The 24327-nt window shown below is 39.3% G+C and overlaps 1 protein-coding gene across 1 annotated transcript in view; it reads left to right on the top strand.

The window, feature by feature from the left end:
• The first annotated feature begins 4904 nt into the window (after positions 1 to 4904).
• The window catches only part of banp (BTG3 associated nuclear protein), a 34987-nt gene continuing 15564 nt past the window's right edge, over positions 4905 to 24327 (top strand). The window contains exons 1-11 of the mRNA XM_085357309.1: positions 4905 to 4971; positions 9416 to 9494; positions 9674 to 9783; positions 9875 to 10074; positions 10167 to 10256; positions 10429 to 10601; positions 11682 to 11921; positions 14220 to 14378; positions 17254 to 17375; positions 19442 to 19513; positions 21508 to 21552. Coding sequence (XP_085213435.1) covers positions 9425 to 9494; positions 9674 to 9783; positions 9875 to 10074; positions 10167 to 10256; positions 10429 to 10601; positions 11682 to 11921; positions 14220 to 14378; positions 17254 to 17375; positions 19442 to 19513; positions 21508 to 21552 — 1281 coding nt within the window. The 5' untranslated portion in view covers positions 4905 to 4971; positions 9416 to 9424. The remainder of the gene's footprint in view (positions 4972 to 9415; positions 9495 to 9673; positions 9784 to 9874; positions 10075 to 10166; positions 10257 to 10428; positions 10602 to 11681; positions 11922 to 14219; positions 14379 to 17253; positions 17376 to 19441; positions 19514 to 21507; positions 21553 to 24327) is intronic.

Consider the following 24327-nt stretch of genomic DNA (forward strand, 5'->3'; position numbering starts at 1 on the left):
CGAGCATGGGCAAAGGCATTTCATCTGACGTCACAATGTTCCCGTACAGTGCGTAGTTTGTTGCTTTTGAACATAAAGCGACGGTAGTGTGCAGTATCTCCTGCAGTTACGCACGTTTATAAGGGTAGCCTATGCCTGAAAGACAATGCTCTTTGTAACCGCTTACTAACACAGGGTTTAAAGGTCACGGATCAGCTCGTGTCACACAGCTGCAGAGTTTGCAGCGACATGGTTCCTTTTTAAGTTAGGAGAAAAGCTTAGAAAGTCACCCTCTAAAAGATCAGTTTACTGTTATTTAAAATAGTAACATTAGTCTTTATTAAATGCTTTCATTCAAAATAAGCATGAATCCGTGCAGAATAATATCCAAACTGATAGCCAATAATTGCATTTTAACATTTATGTTTTAGGTTGTATATTTGTCGAGGTGGGAGGTGTTTTTGTTCTCTGTGCAACATGCACTCAACTAGGGATCAAACAGCAATCTTTATAAGACAGGCATTGCTAAACCAAGACCTATTTCTAATGCTAATTTAACATTGATTGCTTGTTATTCTACTATAGTTTTGTAAAACACAATATTTTCTGTGAGTTAGTTTATGTAAAGCAGTTATGTACAATGTGTTGTTCACACTCCTAAGTGAAAAAGAGACAAAATTAACTATTTCTGTCCAGTTAGATTCGAATCACTAAGATTTCTATTTTTATTTCTTTTCTCACTTTTCCCCAGCTCACTTCATATCCCCGCCAATGACTGCCTTTTGAGTTTTTTTTGTCCTTTACTCATTTTTCTGTCAAAACATTATTTAAGGACTGCCCTTCCTTTCACTCACTGGCACTTTTCATCTTCACACGGGGTGTCAGTTTTGATTTAGCCGTCCATTTGTGTGAGGGAAAAAGAAATTTCTATTATTTACCAATCAAATGCCACCCTGAATTCCAAAAACTGAAATTTTAATCTTCTTGCACCTTAAGCAGTTTCCACTTTTGAGTGGAAGGGGAATGTTTAGTCAGGATGTTTTCCATAGTTGTCCTTTTTTCACATTAATATATAGCAGGAACCAGTCTGCTACAGGCAGATTAACATATTATTATTATTATTATTATTATTATTATTATATACCTATTATTAAAGATCATTACTATTCTATTCATGTCCTGTAGTATGCTTAAGATCAGAAATTCAAGAATTCAAGAGGTTCTCATTCTCATAATAACCTTAAAAGCAGATATTCATCTCACACTATCTTGGGAGCAACCAACTGCATTGCCGCCCTTGTAGAAAATGTTTAACACTGGTGGTCATGCTGTCTTCATATATACATGAACAAGACAATGGTGAACAGCATGTGATAATATCCACTAATAAAATAATATCTCTAGTGCCCTTTTTGGTGCCATTCTCTGCCATTCACTTTCAGGGATGTCAGTGAGGTCAAACTATGAATGAAAGCACATGTTTCAAAAAAAGTCCTGTATTTATTTAGTAAAAGCTAAACTAAAGGATAAACCACAATACGAGGTTAATCAGAAGAAAGGACTGAGATGTTTCTGATCACTTGTTTCTAGGAATAATGCAGCATAAGTCATCATTCCTGCAGTTTGTATCTAATATAGACTCATCTAATACCAGCAAACACTTCCTTCAGATGCTGCCATATTCAAAACACCATTAACTAGACATCTGCCACTTAGCCACTTGATGTATGCAGGCGAGTATAATTTGAATCCTTTTGGCCACAATCTACAAACTTCCCCTGATCCTGCCTAAACTGAGCTTTATATTCCCATCTTCTAGCGCTTGCTGGATTAGAGGCATTTTGAAAGGTTAAACCTCAACAGCCGGAGCTCTGAAATACCTACACCCAACAGATATCGCCACCAAGGATTACTCCGAAAACAAGAAAGGCCAAAAAAGAAAAAAGGGAAAAAATGACACAGCTGAGAAGACACTTGTTTTTTCTAAGAAAGACGGGTGAGTGTCTCCACATTTAATGAAGGCTAAACAATAAACATTCTGGCAGCAACACTCATAATAGTAATCACTGGAGACAACTGCAACACAAAGGAGTACTTGCTCATACACTAAATCTGTTTCCTGTTCTCTTTCTAACCCTGGATGACAATCTGAAATGTTGTCATTCTCTAAATGGACTAGGACATGATGAGGAAAATCGAGGAGGCCCGAACAATGAATCAAACAAAGGATTATATTCATAAAATAACCCAGAAATTAAATAACAAACAAACAAACAGTAGACATTTAAAAATAAAATAAGAAAAGGGAAAGGAAATGAGCGAGCCATGTATGCAGTATGAAAGATCTAACATTTTTCATCGTGACCACTGGAAACTGACACCTTTTTCTAGGCATATGAATCTAAACTTACCAGGTTGAATGAGGAAAGTATTTTTTAGACATATCAGAGGAGATTTTCCCCAAGGCAAGCTTTCCCAGATGAATGTGCCTGATCCCATCTGCCGGTGGATCACTGACTTCCTGACGGACAGGAAGCAGCATGTGAGGCTGGGAAAGAATGTCTCGGACTCCCGGACCATCAGCACCGGCTCCCCACAGGGCTGTGTTCTTTCTCCTCTGCTCTTCTCCCTGTACACTAACTGCTGCACCTCCACCCATCAGTCTGTCAAGCTAATCAAGTTTGCAGATGACACCACCATTATTGGACTCATCTCAGACGGGGATGAGTCTGCCTACAGGAGGGAGGTTGAACGTCTGTTGTCCTGGTGCAGCCACAACAACCTGGTGCTGAATGCCCAGAAGACAGTGGAGATTATTGTGAACTTCAGGAAGCACACAGCCCCACTCCCCCCCATCATCCTGACTGACACCCTCATCACCACTGTGGACTCATTCCGCTTCCTGGGTACCACCATCACCCAGGACCTGAAGTGGGAGTGGGAGGAAGGATGTACTTCCTGAGGCAGCTGAAGAAATTCAACCTGCCAACACGGACAATGATGCAATTCTACACTGCAATCATTGAGTCCATCCTCACCTCCTCCATCACCGTGTGGTACGCTGGAGCCACTATCAGGGACAAACAGAGACTGCAGCGTGTTGTGCGCTCTGCTGAGAAGGTGATTGGCTGCAGACTTCCATCTCTGCAGGACCTGTACACCTCCAGGACACTGGGGCGTGCAGCTCGGATCACAGCTGACCCTTCTCACCCTGGACACAGTCTGTTTGACCTGCTCCCCTCAGGCAGGAGGGTCCAGTCGCACCAGAACCTCTCGCCATAAGAACAGTTTCTTCCCCTCTGCTGTTGGACTCATGAACAATAACCGTATGACTGTTCCCACCACTAACACATGACCCTACACTGTGTTCACTGCATCATTCCATGTTTGGCACTGATCACCACCTGCACTCATGTATATATCTATCTACTTAGCACTTTTAATTCTTATTTTTATGTCTATTTAAGCGTTATATGACAGTATGTTTGCACTAATTACCGCAGCAATTTCCTAATGTTGTAAACCTGCTCAACATTTGGCAATAAAACCCTTTCTGATTCTGATTCTGAGATGTATGGCAGAAAATTCTCCCATGGTAGCACACTGGTGTGCATATAAGAATATGTTATTTTAAAAATATTTTTATTTACAGACATGTATTCCAACCAGGAACAGCCCTTCTGCATCACCATTCGCACTATGAACTGAACCTTGAGCCTCATCTGCAGATCTGAGTCCTTTTAAACAATGCTATCTAGCTCTACCTATACAGCTCTTAATGATGAAAAGTGCAACCACTGCTATGTGGAGAGTTAATAGACACTTAATATAGTGATTGTAATAACCTAATATCTGCTGCATTTTCTTATTCTTGTATCACCCAGAGGAACAGAAAAATGTCTAAAAACAGTGTGTCAAATCCCTGCCTAGCTGAAAGATGGACTGAGCCTGCCAGTCGCTCCATCTGCTGGTCATTTGCTGCTTTTACTTGTAGCACTCACCACCTCTTCACCACAGTTGTTGAGAGAGTTACATTTTAGTGCAAAGCAATATGCTCTATACTAGATATTGGCATATTCTATGATAGTAATATATAAAATAAAATATATTGTTTGTATAAGTTATTCTTCTCTATCCTGCAACATTTTGCACGTATTATTCTTGCTCTATAGTTAACGTGTTTATTTGAATATAATAAACACCTTTATATGTACACTGAAGACCAAACAAGTAAATGTAAAACGCTTGATAAAAATACACTTGCGCTTCAGCTGACCTTGAATTTTGTAATGTTTCAACTGAATTTGCTTTGTTTTTGTTGTTGTTTTTTATCATTTTTGCTGATTATCTGTCTCAGAAATAAACATCAGAGTCATCTACATTGTGAACAATAGTTAGTGGCCTGCTTAATTTCTTGTGCCAAATCATCTACATAAAAGGGCAAACAATGTAGAGGAAAATAAACCCATTTACTCCAATCACTGGGAAACCAAAATAGTAAAATACAGTAATATATACTCTATAAGGTACCTACTGATGCAAACAAAGACTAGGATTAAATCAAGATAACAAACAATCCTGAGGAGTTGGATTACCATGGATGTAAGAAACGTTTTGTGGACGTTTAAAAATTACAGGGTTAAACAAACATGTTATCCCTTTATCCAATCTCAGTGCTTGCCACAGAGGTTGTATTAAGATACTGTGCTTTATTTTCATGGGGTATCATGATGAGTAGTCGAATAAACTGTACAATTTAATGGAACTCGGCTTTTTTCAGATTCAGATAAAACAGCTTGAAAAGAAGCAATCGTGCAGTCTGTGAGTGGCGTCTACAGCGGTGACAAGCGGTCTCCTGCAGACTGAGCTCCCTTGAATGAGCGTTGAGGAAACCTCCGTGTGAAGCACACGAAGGCAAGGTCTCATCTCTCGCGAGGAACGACGCCATTATCGGAAGCTCTACAAACAACACGAGAATTCACCATTCACACGGTAATATAACCCAATCTTACACGGTACATGTGTTGTGTGCGAGAATGAGGAGAGAAGCTGCATCAAAATCACATTTAATTTAGCGATTGCTTCAGCATTAAACGAATTTTGCATTACGCTCCAAAGGCCTTTAGGCCCAACTAGCATGCTAACTACCACGCTAGCTTAAATAGCGTCTCCTTTAAGTTAGCATGCAAGCTTTCAAATCCGATTTTGTAGCGGCAGCTAACATTAGGTGCTAGTTATGATTCTGCTGACGCTAATTAACTAATGAAAAATAAATAAAATATCTGAAGTACAGTAGTTTTGAACCGTATGTCTAGTCGCATTACATAGATACATAACAAATAGATGCTCCAAGTTAGTTTTCCTCCGTTTATTCGCCTGTGTTTAGCATCGTCAGACCCCCGCCCAGTTAACTAACCAATCTAAAGCTCGTTAGTTTGGCTAGTAGACGTGTACCAGCTCCGTGCCATTTCTTTATATTTGTAAGCTAAACTGTAGTAATCTAGGCTAAGCAGCTAAAGTCTAAAGAAAATAGCCTGAAACAGCTGTGTACGACCGCGTTTCCTTATAGCTAGCCACTATCACAGGTAACGGTAGCCTGCTTTAAAAAAAGCGCCAGGAGCTTTTTGCAATTTCAGACCGTTTTACATAGGGCTTAATTTAGTTGAGCTACTCTAAAACTGATTTTCGCTCATTTTATGTTGGGCATAGCATTCAAATAAACCCTCTTACATAAATGGTGTGTGTCTTCAGTAACAAAGTTTCCTTTGTGTAAGTTTAAGGACAAAACACATTTATTATTCTTTTTTTAAATGTAAAGTAATGGCGCAAACTATTACTCTTAAGCTGCAATCCATGCTTTTGTTAGTTACGTAGAGACGGGCCCACATAAAAATGTCATACTTTGATTATTGTAATTTTCCCTTATGCATCTATGCTTTTTTGCCATGTTTGGGAAACGAGGAAATGACTCAGGAAGACAAAGCTGCGAGATCATGACTCTGGATATCATTTCTCATACACACAACATGATTGTTAGTTTATTCGTGGCTGTTATGAGGATATAAGCCTTGTATTTACAATAGATGGATCCTTCTCTCACACATTTTAATTGAGGTGCTGTGCATTTCTGGAGTAATACTTTTGTTTTTAATAATTTGTTCCACAACTGCGCTAAAAATGTGTTGGTGTTAGCATTTGCATTACAGCTCCAACATTTTGTTTCCAAAATGTAGGCAAATCACTAAAGCAATTGTGCAGTTATGACACAAAGACCAAGGAAACCTTGAAAGTAGGCAAACAAAGCAATGCAACAAATGAAAAGCAGCAGCTAAAATTCGATGAATTATACAGGATTTTTTTTTTTCAATATTTGGCAATACATAAAGGCTCAAAACAGGACAACTTATAACATGTATTCAAGTGAACTGATACACGGATCAGAAGTTGCAAATACTCTACTGCAACTTGCAAAAATAAATTAGTTTGGAGTGTGTAAGTGCTAGATCTTTCTTGGGTTACTGAATTTGACAGTTTTGTGGGAGTTACATTGTCATATATTTGTTGTGTAAAGGTAGCTTATTAAAAGTGTAACCCTAACTGTATGAGTATGTATGAGTATTAGGACCACATTAAGAAAAAAATATTATCGATCATTTTGAGATTAAAGTCAAAATACTATTATAAGGGGGAGAAAAATTATATGTGGCGATTACACAAAACAAACTGCCACAGTTGCCATAGTCTCTGGGTTAGGGAAACCGTACTTCAGAATCGGTTTTAGTAACAAGGAAGCATATGATTTCTCATCTCTTGATAAGTATAAAGTGATAAGTCAAAAATATGCTGCAGAAAGATGCATCTGGTCAGATAGACAAAAACACAAATTAAGAAGAGTGGGTTTGTACAAAATTAAATGGCTGGTAATGGACAGATGCAAGGTTGTTGATGGTTCCACTCTTGTCCAATGAAGAGGATGTATGTTGTATCACAGAAAGGCTAATTAATTTGTTTCACTAATTCATCTAAACAAAGGATTTTTGTACAGGTATAGAAAATATGGCAGTTTGTCTTGACACAACAATGATGATCTCCACGTTTCCACTACTTTATTATTAAAACGATCAACAGTATTGCTTTTCTTTTAATCTGCTCCTAATATTCCGTCGTAGTAACTGCCACTTTGAAGTGTTACTCAGGACACAGGCATTTTTGTAGAGATCTATCTTTTGTTATAGAGCCCAGAGTTGTACTTGGTTTAAGAATATGGAGTTCCTGTGTGAGGACAAGAAAAGATAAAACTTAACTAAACATGTCAAACATTTGTACTGAAGGAGAGAACCTTTATTGTTGTACTATTGATAACATAGTGGTTATTATATAAAGCTACACTTAATGGAAGAGGACCTTTGAGATTACATAAGTAAACCTTGGGGTGCACACAACACGAATACTGCTAAGGTATTCGAATACTTTAATAACATTATATTAATTTTTTCAAAAATAATGATTAACTGCACACACACAAACGTACCCAACCAAGTATTTGAGCATAAATTGTAGAACATCAGATACAAGCACAGTATGTGTCATGAAAACTTGAGACTTCATGTAAAAGATAAATGGCACGAATGCCTTTTTCGGAAATCCTGTCATGAATACTTGACTTGAGGATGTTGACCACTGAAGAAAGAAGAAGAAAGTGTACTTTATTGGTCCCCGTGGGGAAAATCGCTCTCTGCATTTAACCCATTCACTCAGTGAAGCAGTGGGCAGCCATTGGGCGCCCGGGGAGCAGTGTGTAGGGACGGTACCTTGCTCAGGGGTACCTCAGGGTAGCTGTTCAGGGGAATCAAACCCCCGACCTTCCGATCATGGGGCCACCACTCTACCTACTGAGCTATCCCTCCCCTCCTGCCAGTAAATTGTAACTGAATGTTTCAAATGATGGATTGATCTGAAAAGCTGAGGCACACTGTATGCTCAAATCATTTTTTTTGGTTTTGCATTTCTTCTCTGCCAGGGGTAGTAGTTCTTTAGCAGCCAACACAAAGTCAGCTTTTGAGACTAAAGGAATATGGTTGTTATTTATGTAGCATTATTACCTAATCATCAGTTCGTAAACCTTTAGAAAGTGGGTTGTTTATTCCAGTACTGTTTTAACAGTCTTGAGAAGAACACTGCCTCTTTAGTTAAATTGTTTCTCACACTCTGCTACACATGTTATTTAGTGTATTTAGTGGAAGCAGTGTGCATGCAGCTGCAGCTGCAGGCCTCGGTCATTGTCTTCACCCACTGTTTTGTGGTTACCTACATTTTGGCTACTTTAAGAGTCCAATACACGATACTTCTCTTGCATGCAAAACAGAAGAAAATAGACTTCAAACTGAAGAAGGTGCCCAGGGCTGTTGTTATGCCTAAAATGTGAGTAGAATGTCAAAGGCAGCTTCACTGCTGCTTACAGTGAAGGGAAATACACACACAGTAGCATTCTTCCTGCAGCCACAGGTGTCTGTGCATGATTTTTTTTAATATACCTCATGTTGGTTTATCTCTGCACGGCACTATTACATGGCACAAAAGAGTTTCAATCCAATTCAATTGAGCGTTATTTAAAATGGTACCATATCACAACAACAGTTGCCTCACAGCACTTTATGTCCACTGATCTCACCTGGACCACAACACAAATGCCCTGGTAAAGAAGGCCCAAGAGTGGCTGCACTTTCTCTGTGTCCTGAGGCAGAATAACCTGAACCAGAACCTGCTGCTGGCCTTCTACCACTCTTCAGTGGAGAGCGTGCCCTCCTACTGCCTGGATGTTTGGTACGCAGGGGGCCACTACTGAGAAACCTGTTTGACCTGCTGCCCTCTGGTCCGTGCCTCAGTTGAATCAGGTCCCACACCTCCGGATTCACAAACAGCTTCTTCTCCTGGGCTATTCAGACTGTTAACAAAAACTATCCCCCCGCACCTCACCAATCTGAACCATTGTCCGAGTAACTCTCATCACTCAGGCCACTCACATAAGGACTCTATACTCAGACCAATTCCTTTAAACTACTTCCAAGCACTCTGTTCTCCAATGTGTGCCTTTCTCTTATATTTGTATATATTCCTCTAATTGGTTTATCTCTCCTTTTTACTATTTATTCCTGTTGTCTTATTATTTATATTTTATTCCTGCGCAGTTGGCATGGAGCACCCATATTTTCGATGTACATGTACAATGACAATTAAGGACTATTCTATTCTATTCTATTGTATTCTATTCTATACAATAATACAAAGAAAACAGAAATTCCCTACAATCATATTGCCCACTGCTAATGTGTAAATAGAAACAGACAGCAAAAAGATATTTTAATTTATATAAACATATCAGTAAATGAATATTTTAATGTCTTTTTAAGTTGAACATGTTCTTCCTGCATTTCAGCGGTGAACAATGTCTGAACAAGAGCTGAATGAAATTGTGCAAATAACAGTGGAGGACTTTAACCAGGAAAATCGTACTGGTAAGATTCCTTTGCAAAAAAAAAGGTCATTAGACTCTTTTTATAATATAAGGTTAGGATTAAGCAGACAGTTAGTACTTTTCTCCTGTGTAGAAGCACACCTTCACTCTTGAAGTAAAATCTAACAGGATGGTTTGGTGTGTTGTTTTGAGGGTGTCTTTTCCTTTGATTCATGGCAGACATGATGGACAATCATGAAGATGATGAAGAAAGGTCTCAGAAGAAAAGAAGGAAATTAAGCAACGGCCAGGAGAATAACAATAGCAATCAAGATATCGCTCTTATTAAGGTAGCAGCTCTTTATAAACCATATACTGTTTACTGGTCATACATTTATATGTAGTTGGTAGAGCTTAATTTTGCTTTTGAATTTTTTTCAGAACTTGTTGGTATCATTCACTGGGTCAATCAGCCAGCGGCTGGAGGGAATTGAGTCAAAGCTACAGTCTCTGGATGCTGCATGCAAAAACCTTGCACGCAAACTGGATAGCATGGCACCATGTGCCAGAAGTCCCATTCAGGTTCCTATGGTTGCAGGATCCCCTCAAGGGGCCACTCAGACTTGGAACAAAGTGCGATGGTAAGCTCTAAATGTTGGTGCCATATTGGCCACCAGTCAGTCAGGCAGGTTAAAAGTTCAATGAAAATGAAAACTATTTGTTTTGCTCTCAGTGTTGTCCCACAAACAAATGTTATTGTGAGCAGTGAACCGCCGAAGCCCTCAAGTCCAGAAGACACTCCTCTGGAGAACCTGCTTAGCAAGTGAGTGGCACACTTATTATACTGTATGTTATATCTGTCCAAACACACCACCACACAAGTTATGTCAAGTTACTGCCTTATAACAATTTTTCAGTTGAGCTAATAGTCTGAGTGTACCTATTTTGTTTTTCTGGCCAAACAAGATCTGTCAATGCATTGTGTTTCTTTGCAGCACAGTGACCAGGAGGCGACACAACACCATCCTAGTAAAGGTCCCTGGCCCAGAAGAGAGTCAAGAGGAACAGGAGAGTGGCTCAGAGGCCAGTGATTGTGTTTCCAACGGTGGTCAATCAAGCAATGCACAGAAAGGCCAAAATGTCACTCTCATCACACTCAATGCAGAAGGTATGACCACGCTGGTGAAGAGGCACAGCAAGGCACATATCTTTAGTTTCTTCTTAAAATTAGAAAAGGACAAGTATATTACTTACATAGAGCCATAGGTTGTTTTTAATGCCCATGTTACTCATTTTCAAACTTAGTTCTGCCATGTGTTCAAAATTTCTGTATCACAATTTTTCTACAGTAGAAAGTGACAGTCACATATGGTGAGCACTACCATTACTGATTGTGGCAGGGGGGGAAAAAGCTAGGGGTTTTTCAGCCTTTTTTTTTTTTCTTTCAAAATGACTTCCTGATCTTTGGCGACTTCACAGCAACAAGCCTCAACAATGTCCCATCTGCAATCCCACTAATAGCAAAAACACTTATGCACTAAAAGTACACAGTGCTCAACATGTTCATCTGCATCAACTCTAAGGAAAAGTCACTTGCAGTAAATTACCCCCTGACATTTTTAGACCTCTCAGTAATTGATTTTGAATGTTTTGTTCAGTTTTTAGTTGTTTAATGTGTCTAACGTGACTCTTTCAGCTAATCTCCATATTAAATAGATGGCAAACTGTGCTGATGTGTTAATTTCCCTGTTTTTCTGCCTCAGATGCTGTTAGGCATTATTCATGCCTTGAGTTGCATTACTCTGTTTTTCTGTCTGAAACCAAGAGAAAATAGTTAACTATGCAAACTTAAACGAAGTCCACATTGTCCCATTGTTGTGCTTGCTGGTTGGATAATTTTTATTGGATCTGAATTTCTTGGTTACCTTCAAAGGCAAACTATTATTCATTCATTTGCAACTTTGGGTTACCATTATAAAAATTTCTGTTAGTCAGCAAGTTAGATGTTACCATATGCCTAATGCATTGGTCATGTGGTTTACTTAATAGCTAGCATACACTGTGACCAAACCACATATTCTGTTTTTTTATAACAGTTATACTAAGTTTTACACAAATTCACTCACTTCCTTTTTACTGCCACATGGGGGTGCTGTCATATTATATCAATTATCTCAGTGGCTGTTGCTGTAAAATATTTCTCAATCTGTGCAACTCTTTGAAGAGCCGTTCCTCCTCTGTTCTTTAGATGATTATCCAGCCGGCACCTGGTTAGGAGATGAGAACAACCCAGAGATGCGAGTTCGCTGTCCAATATCTGCAGCTGATATGCTTCATATCAGCACAAACTGTCGCACAGCAGAGAAAATGGCGCTGACGCTGCTGGACTACCTATTCCACCGTGAGGTCCAGGCCATGTCAAATCTCTCTGGGCAGGGCAAACATGGAAAGAAGCAGCTGGACCCACTTATGATCTACGGCATCCGCTGTGAGTCTTGATAACATAACCATCTAATACTGGTAATTTTTGGGGGACTATTTGTTTTTGACAGAGCAGTGGTAGGTCTGGTAGTGAACATACTTCCATGACAAGCTGATTGACATGCTATTTGTCATGCAGAGTTTGATGGAAAGGTTGCCAAACCATGTAGAGATACCGTAACATTTTATTTGTAGGCTGCTGGTACTGATACATTTTCAGAAAGTATTAGGAGTTTAGGGCTTCATGCTACCATGGGCTTTGGAATATGTTCTTTGGGAGTGTTTGTAAAGTTAGCCCCTGTCAAGTGCACAGAGAGCATCTGGTAACTACTATTTACCTCATGGTTTCTTATATACTAATAATTTCACTCTGTCAGGGTTTGACTTTTTCAGTTTAAATGGTAAATGGTAAATGGCCTGTATTTATATAGCGCTTTACTAGTCCCTAAGGACCCCAAAGCGCTTTACATATCCAGTCATCCACCCATTCACACACACATTCACACACTGGTGATGGCAAGCTACATTGTAGCCACAGCCACCCTGGGGCGCACTGACAGAGGCGAGGCTGCCGGACACTGGCGCCACCGGGCCCTCTGACCACCACCAGTAGGCAACGGGTGAAGTGTCTTGCCCAAGGACACAACGACCAAGACTGTCCAAGCCGGGGCTCGAACCGGCAACCTTCCGATTACAAGGCGAACGCCCAACTCTTGAGCCACGATCGCCACGATTTTAAGTAATAAATGAACTCTCTGAGACCTTTCCACGTTTCATCCCGCATTTCGTACAAAGCGGCACTGAGTAAAACACAGAAAATAGACTGCACTCTGTATTCCCAAGACGGGTTACAACAACATCCATTCATCATTGCACACATGCATTAATGTGCAACACATTTCAGAACATACCAGACTCTAAACGACAAGCACATGTCTGGTAGAAAGATCTTAATGGAGTCACTCTCAGTGCAAAAAACTCTGATTCTTGATTAAGTGGAGTCAGGGTTACACTGGTAGTGTATTTATTTATATAACTATAGGCCCTTCTTACAGTGTTAAAAGGGTCTCAGTTATCTGTAACCTATGCTCCAGAGTTCTGATGTACCCACTGTATCCCCCATTGGTGCAAGTAGACATAAACAGAATTAATATTCTTTGTGAACTGCATGTAAGATGGTCAAATAGTCAGAAATCCCCTCCTCCCACACCTTGTCCACTTGGCTAAGGGATGTCTTGGTAACCTTTTGCTGTAAGTGTCTGGACAAGGCAAAACAAAAAAGATCCAACAATCACAACCTAGTCACACCATGACTGGCCAGCTGTGCTGAGGTAAGAAAGAAGTATCCCCACAGCACACACCATCATGCCTTTTTGCTGCCTTGTAGTTTGGCCGGTCAGACTCTATTTCCTCTCAACAGCATGGGTGTGTAGTTACATGTAGATTTGTTCAGGCCAAAGAGAGTGTAAAAGGTAAATGTTGCTTCTGGGAAAATGAAAAAGTCAAACCAAACCCAGTGTCTTAAACCTGCATTCTATCTTTAGGCTGCCAGGGGGCGATATATGTGGCTCCCGTTCTACGAAAGTCTTTGGGGAAATGACCCTCTGCCCTGATCGCTGTTAACACTTCTCTGAGAAGTTTATAGACTTGCTCAGTCATTTTGAGCTATATAAAGTGTTATCTAAAATAGGGAGGATTTCCAGGGTGTGTTCATTTGCTAATGAGGAAGAGTGATGTCACTGAAGTATGAGCCATTATTTGTTCTATGTATGGTTCCCATTCAGAGGAGAACAACAAAAAAGAAAGGACAATTTACCTTACCTACAGAGTAACTACCAATTGCAAATCAGGGGCTTTTACACACCTGATGTGTAAAATGTGTACGAATATGGTGTGCCGTTCACATCGAGCACACAATTTCAGCAGGATGAATCTGCAGTATTACATGTTTTGGATCAAGTGCAATTTTATTTATTTAGGTATTTATTACCCCCCCCCCCTTTCTGCATGTGGATCTGAAAAATTCCTAATGTGTTTTTTTAAAAGTATAAGCTATATGACTGTATTCTTCTAAAAATGTTAAGAATTAAGCCTTAAGTAATGAGCAATCTGCTCATGCTCTTGCCACCAGTTGAATGTGTTAATATTTAAGTGTATAGAAAGTCACCAAAGCTAAAAGCAAAATATTTTATTCCCATCAGTACTGAAAGAGACTGAACGAGACAAATGAAGTAAGGAATATTTCACTAATTTTAGGTTGTTGATTTAAACCTTAGGTAACATTGACCTCTTCATGCTCCCACAGGCCACTTATTCCACAAATTTGGCATCACCGAATCAGACTGGTACCGGATCAAGCAGAGCATTGACTCAAAGTGTCGCACTGCTTGGAGACGCAAGCAACGTGGTCAGAGTCTGGCTGTCAAGAGCTTCTCTAAACGAACACCTCGCAACACAGTCACAGGTAAAGTACAGGTTGTTTTTTGTTTTTTTTACCAGAGGCTTGTTACATAAGTATAAATGTTTCTAACATCACTGGTACACGTTCATTTGTCTTAATGTGGAGATAAATTTAGCTAGTTTTCTGTAATTATTCTCTGATCAAAGTAGAGGCAAAATTGTAAAAGTAAACTGCAGCAGAAGGAGACATCTGTTGCACACTCTTTGTTTTTATTTATAGGCCAGTTAGAAAACTAGTTTTCTGTTTGTCAGTGTCAGTGGAGCAGAAAGTGAAACCACTGGATTCATCTTTAAAAGAGCTCTGCAGTCACACAATCTCGATTTGTAAATACTGGTGATGGCCACAGTATGTCTGAGCAAAAGTATGAGGTCACGTTTGGTTTGAGGATGGGTCAACAGATGGACTAAACCAGTTGTTCTCTGTAAATATGCATGCATTTTTATTTGGTGAGTAATAAACCCACCCTCTGTGTCTTGTGCCACGCACATTCTCCATGCAGATTCTGGATGATGCTTGGCACGTTTTATATGGTTGCTATTATTTAGATCACATCAAATAGTTCATTTGGGCACACCTACCTTATTTTCAAAATGTTTGAAATTAATTGCACCTGCTAATATTCAGGATTTTCACCAAGTTCCTGGAATGGCAATATGTAGATGCTAGACATTTTGCAGGTCCTTGGCTACATTTTGTAACGGTGTCCAAACTCCTAATGGGGACATCGTCTCTGTTTTGTTTTTTCTAATCTGTGATTTTCTTGTGTGTCTTTCTCTTGGAAGTGAATCTTCCGTTCTCTTTTCTGTTCAATCCAGCTTTTTAACTAATCACCATTTTACCTACTCTTAGCGTTATTGCATTCAGGCAATGTTGACTTTTTGTAGGACTGCACAAAGTGCATCTCTATATCCATCCATCCAACCAGGGGTAGCAGTCTAAGCAGAGAAGCCCAGTCTCCTTCTCCCCAGCCATCTCCTCCAGTTCATTCAAGGCTTTCCTAGGCCAGCCAAGAGGTGTAATCACCCCATTGTTCCAGCGAGTAGACATACTTATCACATGCCTAAACCACCTCTACTGGAGTTTCGATCTATCCTTTCAGTGTGTAGAGTACTTTACTCTGAGTCTGTCCAAAGTGACTGAACTTCTCAACCTGAGTGACTGGCTAAGGGGCCAGCCACTCTTTAGGGGAACTTTTATTTTTGTCACTTTTATCTGTGATCTTGTTATTTTGTTCACTACCCAGAACTCGTATAGACTTATAGACTCCTTTGCATCCTTTACACCCTCCAATATCCTCCAAAGGATAAAGAGTTCTTTGACCAGGAGGAAAACTGGTTTGTTCTTCCTGAATCCAAGGTTTGACTAACTGATGGACTCTCCTTTCTAGTACGCTGGCATAGACTTTCCTAGGGAACGACAGAGCAGTGTTTTCTCCTTTTGACTCACCTCATGGTTTGCCAGAATCAATTCAAGGCCGACTGAAAGACTTCTTCCATGGCCTCATCAAACTCCCCTCTTACTGAAGTTTTTGCTTCAGCTGCTGCCAGAGCCACACTCTCCTTGGCCTGTCGGTACCTGTCGGCAGTGGTTGGAGTCCAAAAGACTAATGAAGCCTCATATAGCCCCTTCAGCTTGACTGCTCCAAATCATGTCCACCGTGTGGTTTGGGGGTTGCCATCACAACAGCCAATGCCATCAACCAGCGAGTGCACTGGTTAAGGGCAATGCAAACGGATGACTATATAGGACCATGAATCCCACTTCAGTGTTTTGCAGGAGCAAATATTAGTAGGCAAATTTGGGAATCCAAAATTGAGAATTGAAAAAAACACTACTATTATAATGGTTTGGGATAGATAGCCTTATTTGCAGCAAAGGGTGAATTAAATCAATTTCCACGTTTTTTTTTTAAAACTGCTTTTTGGCAGGAGTGAAAACAGTCAACAACCACAGAGACACAGAGTACTTTGCTTCATCTTATTTTAGCTATTTATTAGCTAGTTATTTTCAGCTACATGAAAGCTATTTCAAGACCGGAACCCAAAAGCAGTTTCTGCAGATGGTTGTAATCTGCACACAATGCCTGCAGTCCTTCCCTCCCTGTGAGTCAAAACCTCTCACCTCTGACCAGAGAAATGTAAGACTGCAGGGGAAACCCAAATAACCCATGAGCACAAATTAGGTGTGGGTTGTCAGGCCCCGCCTTTATGAGCCACAAACACCCCAGAATGTACAATGCAAAATATTAGTTGCAAATGCATCCAATAACATAAATCACAAACACAAATTAGTCATTTTGCATAAATCAGAACTGGAATATTTAATAATCAATTATCATATAGAGTCCAAAATTTACCAAGCAAGAGTTCTTCCTCATGTTGCAAATTTCTTTGTTTTCATGCTTAAAAAAGCAATCCGACTACTTTTCTCATTAATGTCACTTCTTGTAAATAGGTCTTTTATTACTTTATATTTAAACATTGAAAACGAGAAAGTGATATTTTATTTTGCGGCCAGGCTCCACTTTGGATGAGGGTACTGATATCTATTTGACATCTCTGTAGATGCTGTTGTGCATTTCCGTGGGATGATGACCAGGTCTGGTCAGGCTTTCAGACTGCTGTTCTGATAACAAACCCCAGACCCTGAGTTTGGCTGCTACACCATGAATCTGTTTGATGATTCTCTGGAGTCTTTAATGTATATTTAAGTGTCTGATACATTTTAAAAACCGTAATATTCTGTGGATGGCCTAGGATGATCCAGAATTTCTTATTAGAATTTGGTTATGTATCCTGGAATCCATTGAAAGCTATTTCTCACCTGTTTTTACTGTGTACATGAGTGCATCACTAATCTTATTGCTTTTCTTATCTAGAGGAAGGAATCACAGAAGAAACGGCTCACATTGAGACTGCCACTCAACAAACCTTGCACTATACATTGGCCAATCAGCAGGTCCAGTTTCACCGTATTGGTGAAGATGGACAAGTTCAGGTGGTGAGTGTCAGATTTTTTTTATTTCCAACTCTCTTTAAATTTATAAGAAAACATTTTTATTGATTGGCAAACACAACAGAAGAAAATCTTTCTGCTCATATCTCTGTTCTTTTCTTTGTCATGTGTGTACTTTATCTAAGAGGCCCTCAGAGCTGAGTTCATAGTGTACTAGAATGGGTCACACCACCCACTACAATTACCCTTACAGCATTCTGGAGGAATAGTGCAAATTATGTCAGTGAACCAGTGACTCATGGGATGTACATGAACAGATGCTATGGTCAGAGGTTGCGTTCAGGCCCAGTACAGTGTTATAGGTAGGCGGATAGAGGAAGTGACTGGATCTTTTAGTTCCCTCAGCTCTGAAATCACCCAGAATAGATGATCAGAGTTAGATACCAAGAGTCACAATGTCAATATATTCAGAGTCCTGATGGGTTATTCAAGAAGGTACTAATTTATATTTTCTTTTTCTAGTGTTAAAACTTCATTTGTACAGGTTTGATAAGCCTATGTGGATACAATGTGATGAGTATTTCTGCTGTTTCTGGTTTACATCATACTATACATGATGCATAGTTTTGGCAGTACTCGTGACAGACCACTTCCCTGGGAAGGGAACAGATAGATGATAAAAAATACAGGGTAGACAGGCAGGAGGTGCTTTCAGGGAAAGGTGGGTGAGAAAGATTGTCAGTTCTCCTCCCTACTTGCCTGCCTGAGTAGGATTGTGCAAGTAATGGTCTCAAGGATTCACATTGTTGAGTGAGAGAGGGATTGCAACACCTTCTCAATATGATAACTTAGTCCTGTAGGGAAGACCATCCAACCTTACATCTGAGTATTAAAGACTACAGTTGAGCCTAAAATTTATTAGTACTCCTAATGCAGTAGGAGAAATTAATACTTGCAAAGAGTGATTGAGCATTGCAACCATCATTCCATAGTAACTCAATGTAATTTATCATCATCAAATTATATTTCCCAAAATAGAGCAGCTTAGTTGTTTAGCAAATAATTTGATTAGATTACATTAGATTAGCCTTTATTGTGTCTCCCTTGGGAGAAATTTACCTTGGACAAGCCAGGGAAACACGTCATGTAAGCTAGCAGATGCATACAAACTCTCATTTACAATTCCATCTATTAGCATTCAGTAATTTGATCAATAATGGCAGTAGAGAAAATTTAAAGCTATTTAACTTACAGTTTGGTACCCCGTACCTTTTTTCCATCCCTTTTTTTCACATTTTGAATTTTGGGTCAGAGTTTGATGGAAAGGTTGCCAAACCATGTAGAGATGCTGTAACAGATAATAGATTCAACAATTGTCCTATAAAATAGTAACATAAGGCTATTATTCACTCCATGGACCCTAAGCCTTCTTAAAAAATGCAAGCGCTAAATCATGCACACACCCATCATGAACACAGAAATACTTAAAAGTCGTCGCTTGTTCAACCTTCGTACTACTAATCAAACCCGGGCTGTGATCTCCAGTAGATCTTGATCTTGGATCGAAGGTCAATTCCTTATTTTTCTTTAGCTTTAACATTAGGTTTGAAAGCTTTAGTCACAACTGGGTTTTTTTTCCTTTTTTTTTTCTTTCTTTTTCTTTTTTACATTTTTTGTTATCACTCTACAGCACAGGTGTTGCACTCCAGGCCTCGAGGGCTGGTGTCCTGCAGGTTTTAGATGTGTCCTTGATCCATCACAGCTGATTTAAATGGCTAAATTACCTCCTCAACATGTCTTGAAGTTCTCCAGAGGACTGGTAACGATCATGTGAGTCAGGTGTGTTGACCCAAGGTGAGATCTAAAACCTGCAGGACACCGGTCCTCGAGGCCTGGAGTCCAACATCCCTGCTCTACAGTAATGATGACTGGGAAAACCCAAAGAGGATGAATTAACTTAAAAAGACTTTCTAACCACTGTGTGCAATTTTGTTATTGTGGGTTATGAAGATTATATAAACATACCTTTTAACTTTTTTTTTTTTTTTTTAATCATATTCATGAAATTGTTCTAGCTTCAGCTATACCTCATCTTCATCTGTGTGTCTCAGATTCCACAGGGGCAGTTGCACATAGCCCAGGTACCACAAGGAGAGGAGGTGCAGATCACACAGGACAGTGAGGTTAGTGTGCAAGTGCGCCCGTGAAAGAGGGGTTGTAAAATAGAAAAGAAAAATAAACAATCACCCTGAGTCACTTCTCTAGATTTATTAAATTCACTTCACTAAACATGTATCTAAAAAGAATATGACTGTTATGTAGAACGATGGCACCAGTGGTTGTAGTCAGCCGTCTGCTGATACCTACCTTTCTTTATTGTTTATAGTTAAGTCAAATTTAAGCAGAGTTAAGTTTCGGGGGTAGAAAATCAATTCTGTGTATGTTATTGTGGGGGAAGTTCACAATGTTAATTTGTATTGTTTGAATTTAGTTAATGTTTGTGATTTGAATTGTTTAAACAGCTATCTGAAATTATCCACAATATTTGTTAGAGCTGGAAGAATCTCCTGTTTTGATTAACAACCAAAAACAACCACTTCTATTCATTTTAGCTAGTCAATGGTAGGACTGGTATGATTTCCACTGCATTTGTTTAACTATAAACAAAGGAATACTTGAAAAATGAATTTTTTGCACGACATTACATCTATTCAGTGCCAACTTCTTACGGCAAGAGAACTGCTGATTAGCATAATATACAATGTCTTATAAGAAAGCATAAGTGTGGAATAATTGTCCTGATTACATTGATTTTACAATGGCTGTTTAATTTTGTAATCTCACAAGCAGCTTATTGTAGTCTCTAAACTAGTCTACTTCTACAAAGCAATTTAAACAAGTTTATCAAGAACCTGTATGTTTGTTTTGCTCACACAATTAGCTGGCAGCTAGCTGCTTGTCTGGTGTTGCGCAAGACGTTTTAGACATTAGTGAATTTTAGCCAAAGTAAAGTTTTTTCAGTGAACGTCTTATTGTTTATATATGCTATCTGCCAGATTATGCACAAGGTTTTGAATTTTGTTTTCATGTAATGCCCAGGTGGCTTATTTTCCCCACCACACATCCTTGCATGCGCGCACACAGCCTGTCAGTTGAAATCAAACTCTAACTCCAAACCACCCCGACTTTTAAAGAGGAATTTCCGCATCAACATCTTTGCTAATGATTTTAAAGGATGTGGGAGAGAGATTTATTTCAAGGCGCCAGTCTGTGTACACATATATACATGTAATCACATACTGTATATGATTCAGGCCACACATGCTTGACAGCTCGGCATTTTTGCAAAAGCAATTGACACCTTAAGCAAGTGTTTTTCTAATTTCCTATTCGGTTCTACTCCTAGAGGACACTTAGAGGAAGAAATGCACAATTGAAGGAGAGAGACTGAGTAAATTGGAGGCAGAAAACACTAAAGCCTTTCCTGCACTTTGTGGCTGAGCCCAGATTTTTTTCCCCTGTCTTTTCTCTTTCGTATTCCATGCTATTGTTTGTTTTTTGGAGTTCAAAGCTTAGCAACAAAATCCCACTTCTCCCAACTGCCACTCACAGAATATGTTTTCATTAGGAACGGGCCCCTTTCATCAAAGGGATTGGTTTTAGTGTGCTTAAAAAGGAAATGAGCTGTTTGAGAGATTACACTGCTCTCTGGCCATATGGCAGCTCAGACAGTATTGCATATATACATGAGATAAAATTAGCTAGAGCAGAAACAGCTGAGACCTGAGGATAGCTAAATGTGTCTTGTATAATATCCTTTTGCAAAATGGTCCTGTTGATATCACTGTGGGTGTTTAGAGATTTTCTAATAGCCACTATATCTCGATCTGAGACAATCATGCACTTATGTCAGAGCAAACAGATTTCTTTTTATGTTAACAGGGAGTCGAACTCTATCCAGAAATGAAAATACATGGATGTTCCATTCACCTCCTCTCAAGTACAAACACTGGCAGGAACTTATCATGCTGACCTTTTCACACTGCATATCTGATTGGCTTAGATAGTTTAATGACTTGTTTAACTTAATGTGATTTCAGCTTCTTAAAGTAGTTAAACCAAAGTCTTTATATTAAAACATAGGGCTGCTGACTGACATGACATTTCTCAATTTCAGGGAAATCTCCAAATCCACCAGGTGCATGTTGGCCAGGATGGACAGGTAAGAACACGTTTAAGCAAGATTTCTGTATGAATATGCAGAATGTGTAAGCAAGGGACACGATTTTTGGTATTGGAAGCTTTCTGGTTTTTGAGGCACTGCAATGCAGTCTTGACATATGTGGGGGGGAAAATGCAGATGGAATAGGAAGTCCTAAGTATATCTAGGATATCTGAAAAGCCAGCAACTGATAATTGATTAAAGTCCTGAAAAATTGACAGTTGCCAGGCAAGGCTAAATCCAGAGGCTTTTGGGTTGGGTTCTCAGACTGACAGCAACTCAAAAGATGTTATAAAACACTAACTGATCTTTGCTGTAGATTTTAAAATATATATATCTCATATTTTCATACTTCGTGGATTATGTTTGCAATTACACTGTCTGATTAGAGGTTAAAGGATGGAGCAGGTCATTATGACTTTGAGGAGATATTTTCTGTTGGCATTCATATATAATGTAAATGTGATCAATGAACCAGGTAAGGTGTCAAATAACAAAAGCTTGTGTCCCATTTATGTTTCAACACAGTATGTTTCAGGATAGACTAATTAGACACACACACACACACACACACACACACACACACACACAGAGCAAGATGTCTTTTGTGCTCTTGGTGTCCGTGTCTTTGTTCATACCACTCCCTTCTTTCCTTCTCTGTCACTGGACTGAGAGCCCTTCCTGTTCCTTTATTCTTTCCTCTGAGATCCAAGTGAGTCTCGATCAAAGCAGCGTTGGCTGTGTATCACCGATACATGCCACATATGGATGCCTGAAGACAACCACCATTTCACATTCATTATTTCATCATGTTTGTCTAGAAGCTAGGCTTTAGGGAAGGAAGTGCCTTCTCACGCTCCATCTGGTGGTTATACTATTTTGTTACCACAGGTGTGATTATGTAACAGCCTCAGAGGGCCTTTTCTTCCTGAATGGAGGCTACACAAACTCCCTCCTGGGATCATCAAAAGGAGATTGTTTACTTACCTTTTTTTTTTAAAGGCAATTAAGAGATGGGTGCGTCACAGACCCATCTTTAACTTATCTTATGGTGCATCACATGGCTGCTGGGTTTGTACACTTTGGTTGCCAACCTAGCACAAAAAAAGCATGCTGTCATCTGCAAAACGTTTTTACCAAACAATCTGATGTCACCCGTAGGTACGGCACACTATGGGGTAGTCAAATATGTGCAAGCATACTTTTCTACTAGCATAAAATGAAAGCATGGTAATTTTTGGTAGAGCTATAAAATGGTGACTCAGGCCAGCCTTTTTGGATTTTATTTCGGTGTCTCAGCAGTTCATTCTGCACATAAACAAAAGCTATTGTGTTTGAAAGCACTGTCGATTTACTGGTTTCTTCCAGGGTTTGTTATGAAAAAAGTCAAAAATAATCTGTAGCCTAAAATTCAGGCTTTCGTGGTCGTAAATTTTGTTGTCTTATAAAGTCTGGTCATAATTTTGTTTTTATCATAAACTGAGGAAACAATAAAACAAGGCTTTCTCTGTACACATTATGCCAGTAACCAGGGTAAAGAATGTAATGTAACAACCCATCTATGCAGTCAGTATGGTAATTGCTTTTTCCAATATGGTAAGCAGTAAGCAATTACAATAGTACTATGTTTTTAGGCACCCCAACACTTTACTTTTAAACAGATACACTCATCAACATATAATATCTCAAAATCTGGAGCAAAGAAGGAGTTACACCACAGCCAGCAGCTGAAACCACTTGTTTCCAGCTGGTCAGTTCTTCATTTTATAGTCTGATTATGATCCCATCACTCAGTTCCCTCATAGGTTCAAGATGCCATTTACTCTGGATGTGCATACATTTGGGTTGCATGAATGCATCTGCTTTATATCAGATTTTTGTTGTTGTTACTGTTGTTTGTATTCCTTTATTGACTGTTAAGCTTGGTGCGTGTTGTCAATTGATTAAGGTAGTCAGCACACATCCATATGCTCCTTCTCTTCACACATGCGTGTTCATGTCCTCAGATGACCTGTTTGGTGAGCCTGACAGCAGCATTCCTCTCCGTCTCTCTCTAAGATCTTAGAAGGAGTTTTGGCTAGAGTGTGGTTTAGATTTTGTCCCATTACACACATTTCCAGCAGTTATTCATATGAGTTTAAAGAGTGCATGAACTACTCTTGCAGATTGCCATTGGGGTTAGCTCTTCTTTGTGGTATACACCATGATTTGCATGGCATAGATTAAAAAAAATGTAACTTTTGAAACTGTATTTTTTGTGGGGGATTTTCACGTGTGTTGCATCCCAAGATAGAGGAACTAAAAGCTCTGTATTCCTCAGGGGGTATCTGAGAGTCTATTCCAATGAAAAGCTCCTTTATTTTTTTTCTTATCACTCCCTTTTTTAAAGCTCATATTTTTGTTGGGTTTGTAAAAAGATATCAGAATTGTTCCAAAACAAACACCAAGTGACTTACTCTGCTAGACCTCATGTTGTAGGTCGAGTTGTTCACACACATCCAGTTACATGCGACAATGGCAGTATCTCTTCAATTACAAATTCTCATATTCTCATGCACTGGAGGGAGAGCAAATCTTGGGTGAACTCTTAAATCTTGATAACATGCAGTTAAATCACTGAGCCATTTAAAAGAAACGGTGCTTCCACAAGTATGTTAGTAGTAATAGCACTTACTCAGGAAAATGACAGATTATAGCTATATTATGATTGCTGCAGTGTGTCTTGGAACGTCATTTGTTAAGAACCTCAGACACACAGTAAAGATCACACTTGAT

The sequence above is a fragment of the Diplotaxodon limnothrissa genome, linkage group LG7 (assembly GCF_057381915.1).
Source record: "Diplotaxodon limnothrissa isolate DT_005_m linkage group LG7, D_limnothrissa_male_GT1.1, whole genome shotgun sequence".
NCBI lineage: Eukaryota > Metazoa > Chordata > Actinopteri > Cichliformes > Cichlidae > Diplotaxodon > Diplotaxodon limnothrissa.